General features: G+C 35.4%; 2 protein-coding genes across 4 annotated transcripts in view; both read right to left on the bottom strand.

Moving 5' to 3' along the window:
- Nucleotides 1-2,094: 2,094 nt before the first annotated feature.
- Nucleotides 2,095-6,366, bottom strand: LOC117334770 (histone H3.3-like). Its single transcript, XM_033894572.1, has 3 exons — nucleotides 6,296-6,366; nucleotides 5,530-5,829; nucleotides 2,095-2,910 (listed from the first exon to the last, which is right to left on the bottom strand). Exons 2-3 carry the CDS (start codon nucleotides 5,809-5,811, stop codon nucleotides 2,788-2,790), a joined length of 405 nt encoding a protein of 134 aa, XP_033750463.1. The 5' UTR covers nucleotides 5,812-5,829; nucleotides 6,296-6,366; the 3' UTR covers nucleotides 2,095-2,787.
- A 2,840-nt stretch (nucleotides 6,367-9,206) lies between these two features.
- LOC117334749 overlaps nucleotides 9,207-13,498 on the bottom strand; it is a 38,638-nt gene continuing 34,346 nt past the window's right edge. Inside the window, exons 17-18 of one of the 3 annotated variants that reach the window (XM_033894547.1) lie at nucleotides 11,571-11,644; nucleotides 9,207-10,535 (exon numbers count right to left, since the gene is read on the bottom strand). In XM_033894547.1, coding sequence (XP_033750438.1) covers nucleotides 9,915-10,535; nucleotides 11,571-11,644 — 695 coding nt within the window. In that variant the 3' untranslated portion in view covers nucleotides 9,207-9,914. The remainder of the gene's footprint in view (nucleotides 10,536-11,570; nucleotides 11,645-13,498) is intronic. The other 2 variants (XM_033894555.1, XM_033894564.1) reach the window with 2 other exon arrangements.

Here is a 13,498-nt window from a genome sequence, read left to right as displayed (position 1 = left end):
ATCTTTGAGTCCGTCGCCCAGGAGACAAATTAAAAACAATGCGGAGCTAGTTACTACTAGACTAAACGAGGCAGTAGAAATGGTTACCAGCAAGATTGTAATTGTGATATTTGGGAGCTAGTTCTTCTGAAGATTGAAAGTAGACCTAAGGGAGCCGGCTGTTATAGCTTAACAGACTAAATGGGACTTTATACACGAAAAACAAGCTACTAAACAGTGCCATGATTATGTGACTTCGCTTTTTAAAGCTTCCAAGTGCTGTGATAATGACTCCTGGGTTTTTTTATTTCGAAAAGGCAGCATATCGAAGCTAAATCCCTGTCAGGATCGGAATCTCTTCTTTTTAGAGGTGTTAGCAATTCCAAGAAGAATGCAACTTAGAGCGAGGCCACAGCAGAAAAACGTTTTCTTCTACTTTGGACTGGGACAAGAGCCGAAAAGCTTCTGTCTAGGTATTGCTACATTATCACCCAGTAATTAACACGAGGTTATAATAAACACTTCAACATCTCAAATATACCGAGAACCGATACGTCCGACAGGGTACGTTATTAAAACTGAAGCACCTTAAATAAAAACAAGAAGTAAAATTCAGTGTTCAAACACTAGATTGCTCCGAAACATCGCCCTTTACAAACATTTTCATAATCACGGTCAGGTTTTGTCCTCCCACAAAGCATAACGCAGTATACAGCTGTTGAGTCGTTCTTGTCTCGCACTTCCTGGAATTTGACAGTACGAGTTTTGTCGCCGTGCTTCCCGATAGATTCTAGGATATCGTATAGATGAAAACACTACTGACTTGATAGTTACTAGTTTCATTTAAGATGTAGATATTGACTTACCTTTGCAGACAGCGTCCGAGTGTTCCGGAATTTCTGAACACAGGCAACCGGGCATCATTAAACCGTTGAATACTTATGAAAGCGATATTGATGTTGAATTTTACAATTCTATTTTTACTTTCTCTTGATACTATTAAGTAGCAATGTTTGTAGTGGCGCCTGCTAAAACGGTGCAATGTTGTAATGTGTATAGATTTAAACATTTTAGATGACAAAAAGTCACTGAAAAACTGCAAGAGGCCTAGTGGGCCTTAACGGCGATTTGACTTTAACAGACCCTATTACTTGTGTAGTATACATACTTAGTAGCAGTATAGTGGGACTGAAAACAACTTGGATTATGTAATATTGTATGACTGAGCAACTCGAAAAATAATAACACTTGATCAGAACCATCTCGGGATAATTTCAGGCACGATTGAGCTGAAACCAACTGGTGGAACTTTAGAAGAAGTTTGTAATGTGTGTTTTTTTTTCAAAATGGCGGCCATTGCAGCCATCTTGGATCTTAGACAGTAAAAGAAATACTTTACCGTCTCAGTATCGGGATCATTTCAGGCAAGCTTGAGCTGAATCCCACTGGCGGAACTTGATAAGTTTTAAACTTTTCTTTTGGAAGATGGTGGCTATGCCGCCATATTGGATTTCGGATCGACCCGAAAAATATCAACACATGGCCAAGACCATCTCATGATCATTTCAGGCAAGTTTTGAGCTAAATACCACTAGTGGAACTTCAGAAGATTAAAATATATGTCGCTCAAGAAATCCACGATTGCGCAATCATGTTAAAAAATGATCGCCCTGGCTGCGATGTCGAATATATTACGAGGTTGGAAAATAACAACACTTCTGCTGGGTTTCCTTCCTAAGCATCTCCACCAATTCCCAGCTCAATGTCATCAGTGGAACTGGCGAAGTTTAAAATGTGTTTTTCAAGATTGAACCGACCCAAAAAATAAGAACACTTGGTCAGGACCATACCATTTCCGGCAAGTTTGAGCTGAATCCCACTGGTGGAATTTGAGAAGTTTTAAATATGAAAATCCCTATAGCTATCCTGCCCACTTCTCACAAAGTTACACGTATATACAATATAAAAACGAATATATGAAAATACTTTGAATTGGAAAACATCAACATAAACATTTAAGCAGTATTCGAAGTTCAAAAAATAGACGCAAAATTTATGCGACGTCTATCCATGAAACCAGAAGTCACACATTAAATAGAAACAACAAACTACGTTATTCCACAATATTTATTGGTATTGGTATTCTGAAATATGTCGGAGATGTACCATAACATTAAAAACGATCTTCTTCCCGAAAGAATAAGCAAGGAAACACCGCAATCGTATTTTTCAGCAAAATGACTTTTTAAAACAAAGCACACAATGTTTTTTAATTGTACCAGGAAGGTCTAAATCTATTTCACAGCACATCAGTAACTTTGGAATTTTAATATGTCTTGATGGGCCTTTAGTATAATTTCCCTTTGACCTCTGTATATCATGAAAAGCAACACAAGAGAATTTATCCCAACATTTTGACCAGACACATATGTACACATTTTGATATTTCTGATATTAGAACTGTGAAAACCAAAGCGTTAATGCCAATGATAATGCGTCAAGTACACTGTACTAAATGAAATTTCACAATGATGTTATGTAGTTTCAGAAGGATTCAATAACACTTTTTAACAAACAAACAAAACAACAACAACAACAAAAAAAACTAAATCAAAACGAAAAATACAAAGTTAAACACACAGAAACCAATCATCTTATAATTAAACATTCGCCAAGGTAACCGCCAACATCTTTCATTCCAATGGAATTACTTGTCAAAACATTTCAGCTTAAAGTTTATAACACAAATAAAATGAATATACAACACTAATATCATTTGGATAAAGCCTTAAAAACGTCGTTTGGTAGCTAGTCTCCTCGGATACGCCGTGCTAGCTTGATATCCCTGGGCATAATGGTGACTCTCTTGGCGTGGATGGCGCAAAGGTTGGTGTCCTCAAACAGGCCGACAAGGAATGCCTCACACGCTTCCTGTATAATACCAAAGGGACGCAATATCAACACATAATAAACGTTCAATTTTTAACTGTAATACAACTTCTAATCACCTGAAATGGTAAGTGAGATATAGTTTCATGTAATTAATACTGTATTTAGTAAACGCGACACCTACAATCATGGCCACCAGGTTTGAAGACGTTATCGATGATCCTATCATATAACTGTCACATTGTTTTCATGTTTAAACATATTCTGCGATTATCATCATCCTATTTTTTCAAATTGAGAACGAGTTCGGTCATACGACGGACACACCAGTATACCAGAGTTACCTCCCTTCGTTTGCGCTATTTTATTATTTACAGCATTGTATAAGGACGGACGTGGGTCACGGACGTATATTCGATCATTCCATCACCTGATAATTGTGGGGGCCTTAAACAAGGTGCTTCGGTACACTAGTTGAGGAATAACCAAACCGTTTGTAATCAATGATGAACCCCTCATCTAATGTTTTGATACGACATCCTTGTTAAGGGATAGTTACAGAAACATTAAAAACAGATAATTCGATATAAAATTATTTGAGTTAGATGACCTAGTTTATAATTGGTATATAATCAGAAACTATAGAATGAGAGAACTTTTTTTTTTTTTTTTTCTTTGTGTGTTATAATATGATTGTATTAGGTGTCTATGTCGTACCATGCTTGTTTTTGTTCAAATGATCAATATATATATTGATAATTTTCATGATAAAAACGGCTATTTATATTCATGTAAAACCAAATAAACTGTCTCAATTGAGCTTCTTCACTTTTTACAAGAAAAAGCCTTTGCACGACACAACAATACAATGATATAACTGTTTCACAAAAAAAATAATTTCAGAAAAGGTCTCCGAATTTTTAAGTTTCACATTACACACAAAAAAATCCTGCAAGTTAACCAGACATAGGTCAGCGTGTGGCTAACCCGTGTAGACTTATTCGTCGGCTAGTCAACTTTTCTCAAATTGTCATACTAACGTTTTTTTTACCAATTACTGATTATTTATTGAAATCAACTAGTTGGCATAAATATAATAATATACTCTTTTAGGATTCTGTTATTATATTTGATGATATTGAATATCTATGCGGGCGTAATCATGGGATGCACAACTGTCATGATCCACCTAATGGTCTCAAGACTATGAATACTATCGTACTACAAAATACAATAATTTTAGTTTACAATCAAGGAACCAAATAAGGCAGGAACACATATAACATTATATAGTTCACAAATAGAATCCATTGAATAGATAATACGTTCACTGTAATGTATTCGCTCACTATGCGCCTGAAGAGTTCATACATTGAAAACGTTAGTACAAAATATATATGGTCTTCTTTTGTCACTTCTCAACTGATGAACATTTTACTTACATTTAGAGATAGCTTTATATATGTAAAAGATACCCAGTTATGTCTGAACATACAAATGACCTACAACAATTACGGGAGTTACCGTGCAATGTTTCATTGATACCCGTATAGTGGTTAGTACAAGGGGGGATAACTCTCCTTTTTTGTAACAAAAGTGGTAGCGAAATCCACGATTCCCCAATGTATTTTTTAGTCTCGATTTCCCATATCGCCGATATGACGTAATTTTTAGATGACATAATACATAACTTTGTAATGTTTTGAAAAGAAAAAAACATTTATATATATATGTTGTAGATTTTTTTTTCAGCGATCATATTAGCATACATGTATTTTGTATGCTTACCGGATTTTTTTTTCCAATCGTGACACGAAGGTGGTGGTCGATCTTTTTCGTCATGGAGAACTTTCCTCTTTTCTCTATTATGAACACCGAGGGGTGTATTTCACTAAAACGTCCGAAAAGGAGCTATATAGGGCAAGTCCAAATATATATACAGTTACAAATTCTCAGGTCTATGAGAGATAAATAACATTTTGTCTGCTTCCTTTCTTTAGCATCTATACCAATTTAAAGTTCATTGGCACTAGTCTCATTGAAGAAGTTTAAAATGTTTTATCAAGACGGTTTCCATGACGACCTTCTTTGATTTCGGACCGACCCGGAAAATAACCTCATTTTGTGAGGACCATCTCGGAGTCATTTATAGGAATTTTGAGCAAAAGCACAGAAAAATTTACGAACGGCGCACGGGAAGCGCACGAGAAGCGGACGTATCGTACGCACGACAATGAACGAAACACAATGGCTATGTCAGGATATCGAAACCCTCAGTCAGTCTAAACAAAACTAAAGCGGCGATGGCCAGCTAAGAAGTGGCGTCTGGTTTGCGTTTCGCTCCTAAATTGATGATATAGGTGGATATTTATCGGCGTACATAATGGATCAGTAGACCTATATAATGTCTTGTCATTAAGTTAGCCGATGGGATCATGTTAATGGAAAACTTGCACGCTTGTCTTCGGATCACATTGTATGTTTAAAATAAAGTCGTCACTTGCCTGAAAGGACGGTATTTGTCGAATTAGAATTAAGGTTTATAGGTTGTTGTTGTTGGTTTTTTTTGGTTTTTGGTTTTTGGTTGTTTTTTTTTTTTTTTTTTGCTTGTTGGTGGTTTTTTTTTTTTTTTTTTTTGCGTATTTAAACATTACCACTAACCTGTAAGGAGGCCAGCGCTGCCACCTTAAACTTGTAGTTGAACTTCGAGATTTTCAATGCTATCTCCCGGACCAGTCTTTGGAAAGGAAGCTTCCGAATGAGGAGCTCAGTGGTTTTCTGGTACATACGAATTTCTCTCAAAGCTACAGTTCCTGGTCGGAAGCGGTGAGGTTTCTTCAAAGATGCCTCGTCGCAAATTGTTTTTCGAGAATTCAGCATCATGGACCGATAAACTATTCCTCCTGTGGTAGATTTCCGGGCAGTTTGCTTTGATCTCCCCATATCAAATAATGGTTTACTCTGCGAGTCACACAACAAAATTATACAATGACAAATGACAATGACAATTGTTTATTCTCATAAACAGTACAGCAGATATCCGACTGTATTTAATATAACAAAAACATTGTTATACTGATCCAATTTCTTTGTAGTCTACGCTGGAATATTTTTCAATTATTATTTTATTTCCCCCCGTAAACTAACTTCTGAGAGTCTTTTTACTATTGAATCTCATTTGGTAATATCGCCTATTTGAAAAAAAAAGATCAATTGCTTAAGTTTACAATAGCTGCTGTCTTTAATGACAAACTTGCATCTGTAGTTACATTTTAGTCGAACCACTTAAAATATACCGAGAAAGTATTCACAAATGGTCTGTCTAATCTAACACATCAAATTTATTAACATAAACAACCAGACATTGGTATTCACGCAAAATGTTTTCACAAAGTCTTAAATCTGATGGTGAGGTACTTCGACTTACCTAGTTGGAATACAACAACACGACAGTCTGGTCTCCGGCTTACATACGTCAGACGCCCGCGAAACCTGGGGTAATAGATGCGCATGTCCTGCGCAATTTTGTGCATTTTGGTGATTGAGTTGTGCGCGTGCATATCCCATGGTAACAAAATACGATGGACTATACAGTCTCTGTATATACTATGCAGTCTGTCAAATCCATGTGAATGTTAAGCTTGATGGGTCGATTTGCAGTTGAATTATACAATTTAAAAATTACTAACAGGTAAGTTACTCTATCGAATATTAGCATTGCCTGTCATTAATTTAATCCTGTAAATTCCGTTATTTTAATTATGATTGCCTATGTTAGATTACAATTCTTTCAGCAATTAATAATGTAAGAGTTGTTCCCCTTTAGCCATGCGCTGACTAAGGTGTGCTACAGGGTAGGTCCATCGTGACCTATTTATCAAGTTTCCCTATAACATAGAAAGCAGTATTCTATATTTAAGTGTTTTCTGATTTATACCTAATCACTCAAGGGACATGTATATAAAGTATTGGTATTTAGTTATCCGTTCCCCCGAACGTCCATTCATTAAACAAGGTTTTTAAAATCTTGCAGCCTAGCCCTTTGAGTTTCCTTTAGCCCTAACACCAAATCTGGAATTGGCCTCCCACACCGGACATGGTGTCAGGGCCAGAGAAAACTCGGGCTTCTTGCAGACCCGGACAAGTTTTATATTGCATGGATTAACTATTTCCAGGATAGCTTTCATAAGGATCTTTGATTAGTTTTACCAAATTGTCCAACTGACAGTTGACATGCAGAATGACAATATTCACTTTAGATGACATTTCTTCACCCAAAATCATGTCATGGATATCTATTAATCTGGCAAATAATGGATTTCTTTCAATCTTGCAAGTCAAGGATATCTCTCAATCTGGCAAGTCAAGGATATCTCTCAATCTGGCAAGTCAGGAAAATCTCCAATCTGGCAAATCAGGAATATCTCTCAATCTGGCAAGTCGAGGATATCTCTCAATCAGGCAAGTCAAGGATATCTCTCAGTCTGGCAAAACAGGAATATCTCCCAATCTGGCAAGTAATGGATATCTCTCAATCTGGCAAGTCGAGGATATCTCTCAATCTGGCAAGTCAGGAATTTCTCTCAGTTTGGCAAGTCAATGATATCTCTCAATCTGGCAAATCAGGAATATCTTTCAATCTGGCAAATCAGGAATATCTCCCAATCTGGCAAGTCAATGATATCTTTCAATCTGGCAAATCAGGAATATCTCACAATCTGGCAAGTCAAGGATATCTCTCAATCTGGCAAGTCAAGGGTATCTCTCAATCTGCCAAGTCAAGGATATTTCTCAATCTGGCAAGTCAATGATAACTCTCAATCTGGCAAATCAATGATGTTTGTCAATATGGCAAGTCAGGAATATCTCCAATCTGGCAAATCAGGAATATCTCCCAATCTGGCAAATCAGGAATATCTCTCAATCTGGCAAGTCAAGGATATCTCTCAATCTGGCAAGTCAAGGATATCTCTCAATCTGGCAAGTCAGGAATATCTCCAATCTGGCAAATCAGGAATATCTCCCAATCTGGCAAATCATGAATATATCTCAATCTGGCAAGTCAAGGATATCTCGCAATCTGGCAAGTCAGGAATATATCTCAATCTGGCAAGTCAGGAATATCTCTCAATCTGGCAAGTCAGGAATATCTCCCAATCTGGCAAGTCAGGAATATCTCCCAATCTGGCATATAATGGATATCTCAATCTGGCAAGTCATAGATTATTTCTCAGTCTTGCAAATCATGGATATCTCTCAATCTGGCAAGTCAATGATATTTCTCTATATGGCAAATCCTGGATATCATTCAATCTGGCAAATCAGGAATATTACTCAAGCTGGTCAGCAGTCATGGATTATTTCTCAAGCTGACAAGACAGGAATATTTGTCAATATGGCAAGTCATGGATATTTCTCAATCGTGCAAGCTGTAGATCGCAGTCCAGGACAGGTCATTCACAAAAATGTCTTTCTTCCTCATTTTTGTTCCTATGTTATTTGAAGATAAATAATAGACATACAGTACACGTATATCAGTCTACACATCAACAACAACAACAGACATGTTTTAAATAGATTTATATATTTATTTTTCATTGTATTTATAAAATATGATATGTATTTGTATTGATGGAGGAAGAAGTTATACTTCATATGAGAAAACTGAACAACACATAGCTATTTAGTGATAATACTTCATCAGAAATGATGAATTACTAGTATATAAAATCATGTTAATTCACACACATATATGGCTATATTAGCCATAAATATTAAACATTTATTGAGATCAATCTTAACTGTACAATTTCACTGTACAAGTATTTACACTTAAAATATGTGACACTAGTGGCAGTTTTAGACAATTATTTTCACATATTTGTAATAAAAGAACCCAACAAATAATTACGAATGGAAAATGCAATACATAAACAAGAGACATATTAAAATTAAACTGAAGCATTAAAAACATTAACTTTTTAAAAATATCCTGAAATGTTCATTTATTTAAAATCTTATTTTGATTAAAATTCAATATCTGTATTTTGAATGATAATGATGTGGAATATATCGGGCTTGGGATTTTAAATTGAATCTTAAGATAAAAATCTATTACATAATTTGTCATTGCTATCACAGTCAGTGTTCAATATCATTATTACACTAGAACTTTATATACACAGCACTTTCACGGCGGGACTAAATAGTGTTATAGCTCAACAGTGTTAAAAATTCTTTCATCATTATGATAATTTTTTATAATTTAAAAATAAAAACATTTACAAGAGTATACATTGTAATATAATTGTGGCTATTTCCAATATAGATGTTTTCATTTTATTTTTTTATTTTACTGTAAACCCTATAGTTTTGGCGTTCTGAAATTTCATTGCAAAACAACATTTAAACAGATTAGCACAATAATGGATTGGCACATCTATAATACTTGTCCTATAAAATACAGAAACTACAAGTAACAAAACCATTATTTAGAGAAATGATTTCAGTATGAAAATTGCCAAAAAATGGAATGATATTCATGTGAAAATAAGATTACCACGAAAATATGTACGTTTACAGTATTCAAAATTGTTTTCAAACGTTTTGGACAGATATTGATAACAATTTAGTTCACATGATAAATTGAATCTTAACTTGTTGAATTAAAAACACAATTCTAAACAAAAACAATTATTATACTTACTGATAGTTACACAAAGTAAGCTATCAGTAACAACAAACATTAACGTGACTAGTTCAACCTTCTCGTGTCATCTCATTAGAGACACGTGTAAATGCCCTGTTAAGGATGTGATTGTTGATACAGTGTACATATTGTTATGTACATAGTTTGGCTGAAGAGTCTTAATGGATGAGACAGTTTATGTCATTGTATGTGACAATACGTCATCCTATATATAGCAGCACTAGAAAATGGCAGTGGGTAGCAGAGGAAAAAAGTCCTCCAAAAACAACAACAACATTCTCTGTTGGGGTTTCCCCTTAAACTCATAACAATGTAACAACGAGGGTATTCCCAACCATTAACGTCTCTGCTGAAACTGGCTTAGGTAGAAATGACACTTCTCACAATATTGTCCATACTGTGCTCCATGTTTACCACAAAGACTACATGCCACCTCTCCAGGAGCAATTTCTGTTGGGGAATCCACACTGTCATCATCCTCAAGTTCGTTGTCCGAATAAGACCGAGTGGCTCTGTCATAGCGCTCTTCCTGGTCACTCACATAGCCCGAATTATTGTCATTATAGCCAGGAGCGCCCTCTGGTGGAGCAAAGATGTCCATCAGATCCACTAAAGCAACATTATCGTTAAACGTCACTGACTTTTTCATTCGATTGGCTTTATTTTTCTGTTTGTTCCGCGATAAAACAGATTTAGGCTTCACATCCAAAGTCCTAAAATCTGATTCAGATTTACTTCGTTGGCGACCTAAATTCCCAGAGGGAGGGAAATTGTCCTGTTGATCCCTGGGGTGGGGACATGACGGAACATTTGACTTGCTGCCTTCGAACCGAGAGGCAAGGTCTCTTACACTGGGCCGGAACTCCTCAGACTCGGAGGAACCCTCGTTATTGTCTGTACACATTTGCTGCGGAGTTGCTGATCGGTTCTCTCCGGACTGTCCTCCACATTGATGGTTCTGAAAATGATTACAAAAATAGAACATAAACTTTCTGTTTCAATTACAGTATTCAAACCCAATACTAACAATGATTTTTTTTAACTTCTCCAGTTTTAATTTCAAACCAAACATGATTAACAGTTGAGTCAATAAGTATGACCAACAACCTTGGTATGCATTAAGATAAACATAAGATTAAAATCACACACTAAAAAATTTTCTCACATGAAATGAATCGGAGAACAGCTACTCAGAAGCAAGTTAAGCTGCATATTTCAAGCAGAAAGATGATAATCTCTACTCTATAGTTGTTCACACCTTCAGGTGTATACCTACGCTACATTACCTGTTCATTCTCTAGCTCTCATAACACACCAACTAAACCACTAACAACGATGTCTTCAATTCCCATAAATAGCTATAAATCCCAAACTTCCTTTCAGCAAGTGTAATTGTTATGTTATAAACCTTTTCAAACTTGGATTTTATTTGACAATAATAGTGCAGTTTTCCACCTCAAACATTTTAATCGTATTTTTGACTTAAACTCGCAATATCCCTTAGCTTTGTTGTCTACAGTGCTAAGTCATTCTTCCGATAATTACACCCAAGACATATTTACTCTGCTTCAATGCCTCCTGATCAGTGAACCATGACTTTATGAAAGTTAGTGAATTAATCAATGTAGTCAGGTTAACGAACCAGGGAGATGGAAAAGAAAAAGAAGTTACTTGTTCTCACAACCAACTCAACAGGTAGATAAAGCAACTAAAAGTGACTCATAAGAAAAGTGATTGACTGGTTTTATTGTACTCAGTGAATTTGCGACTATATTGGTCAACACAAAGGCCATTCCATTGACCATGGTCAGTTCTAGTCTGACTAACGGGTCGAGACCAACATCAAATACTCTATAGTACAGTCACCAGAAACCACGACCAACCAGTGACAATGTTATTGTAATGCCAAATTAATCAATTTCCAAAGCACTTCCATTTTCACCTTCGTTAAAGTACTATGTGTGCTTTGTTTTCAGTGGTATTTTGTACTTACAGGTATGTTAGAGAGGGTGGAGGGAACTTGTTCAGGGGTGAATCCAGCGCTTTGTGCCTCATTGTTAGAGCAGTCTGTCACACAGGGAAAGAAACACAGGTAAAGCTCAGTACAGGGCAGTCAATTTATATACATATACAGAAGCATAATCAGGCAGGCTAAACACACATTTAGGCTAAGGTGCTAGCCCTTCAACTTTAGGAAAATCTGTGTATCAGACAGTCACAAGAAGTGCATTATTTTCACAAAATTTCTAAAATCACAACAGAGAGAATTTGTTCTTACTTAAAAAGTTTTCAAATGCAATTCTTGTGATAACATGCTACATTCTGATCAACATTAATCTTGTATCAATCCAATTAACAACCAATTTTAAAACTAGCGTGCAAGTTAATTTCTGAACATTATATATTTAAATCATGCTACATCTCTCGATACAGCTGCTACATGGGTACTGTTAGCCGATATATTCTACTCGATGTAAAGCTACCCAGAGTACTAAATAATGTGTGAGAATTTCAACCAAATCTGTGTTAATCAAAATCAATAAAAAGTTAATAAAAAAATGGACAGAAACTTAAATACGAAAAATAAATATTTATGAATTTATATAACTGCTGATCTTATAACAATTGAAAAGAATGCCAAAGTTTTTACCCCGCGAGATATACTGATACTTCCTAACATAACATGTTTTCCCTTTCATGACTAAGCAGTATAGATCTAATACCATTTTCATTATAACTTAATCTTGTTTACATTATATACACGCCTCCAGTTCATATTCCGAAATGTTTTCACTAAAATACAAAAAGATAATGTCCATCAGGATCTATGAGCGATGTTTCTGTAGGTGAGAGTTATTCCTACATTAACATATATATGTAGCTGATGTGCCCCTGGGTAGCTTCTTAATACATGTGTATAGATATCTCGTAAAGTATATGTGGCTGGCTGGCAATGTTTACACCAGAGGCTTTTTAAAACTACCGAGATTTAATCTGTTAGACAGGATTATCACACGAGAACCAAATACATATCTGAAGGAGCCGGTAAATACGGCAGATCATTGTTAATTATTTAACGGGTAAATAGATCATTGTTAATTATTTAACGGGTAAACATGACCAGCCAGCCTATATATGACATAAAAAGCACCAGCACTGTCTCCCTCAATTTGTCTACTTAATTACTTGATTTCATATATAACCTCCAAGATTCTTCCAATGACATAATATCATTGAACCTCAATAGAATGAAATCTACAATCATTCCCAGGCCTAGATTCAATGTTGATAAAGTTTTTTTTTTTTAATTTTGATTTCATAATTCAAATTTTTATTGACAGAAGTAATTACTACTCCACTAACTAGAATCTTTACCTCACCACTTTCTTTATTATTTATATATTTTTTTCAAACTTTGAAAACTTGGTCTAGTGTAGTTTTATGAAGAACAAATAAAAATAAGTGTCATTGATTCTATAATGAAATTTGAATGTATTCAAATAAGAGGAACTGCTCATAAATGATGTTTATAAAGAACTACAATTCTTCAATTTTGCTGGTCTTGGACCTTTACGCTACAACAATGTCGAAACAATTACTGGATTCAGGCTTAGAAAAGACTGTCATCAACCTATAGGATGCACAAGAAATTTAAATTGCTGGTTTATGGTGAGCAAGTTCAATCATCAACTATTTACTATAGACAGCCTGTTCCATGTAATGTGATTACATAAGTGGATTAAAAGCAACCAATCACCGCCATGATTTCAAATGAGCAGATGACAGTTGCTGTGGTTGACCGAAGGAAGTCTTAGTTGAACCAACATGAAGTCATTTAAAGTATATTAAAATTTCTTGTTTCTTTATACATAAGCATTACATTTTCAATAGTTACACCATAGTTTCTTCAGTTTCTGATTG

This window comes from Pecten maximus, chromosome 1 (genome assembly GCF_902652985.1).
Source record: "Pecten maximus chromosome 1, xPecMax1.1, whole genome shotgun sequence".
Classification (NCBI taxonomy): Eukaryota; Metazoa; Mollusca; class Bivalvia; order Pectinida; family Pectinidae; genus Pecten; species Pecten maximus.
Note: the sequence above shows the minus strand (reverse complement) of the source record. Positions and strands in the feature narration are given on the sequence as shown.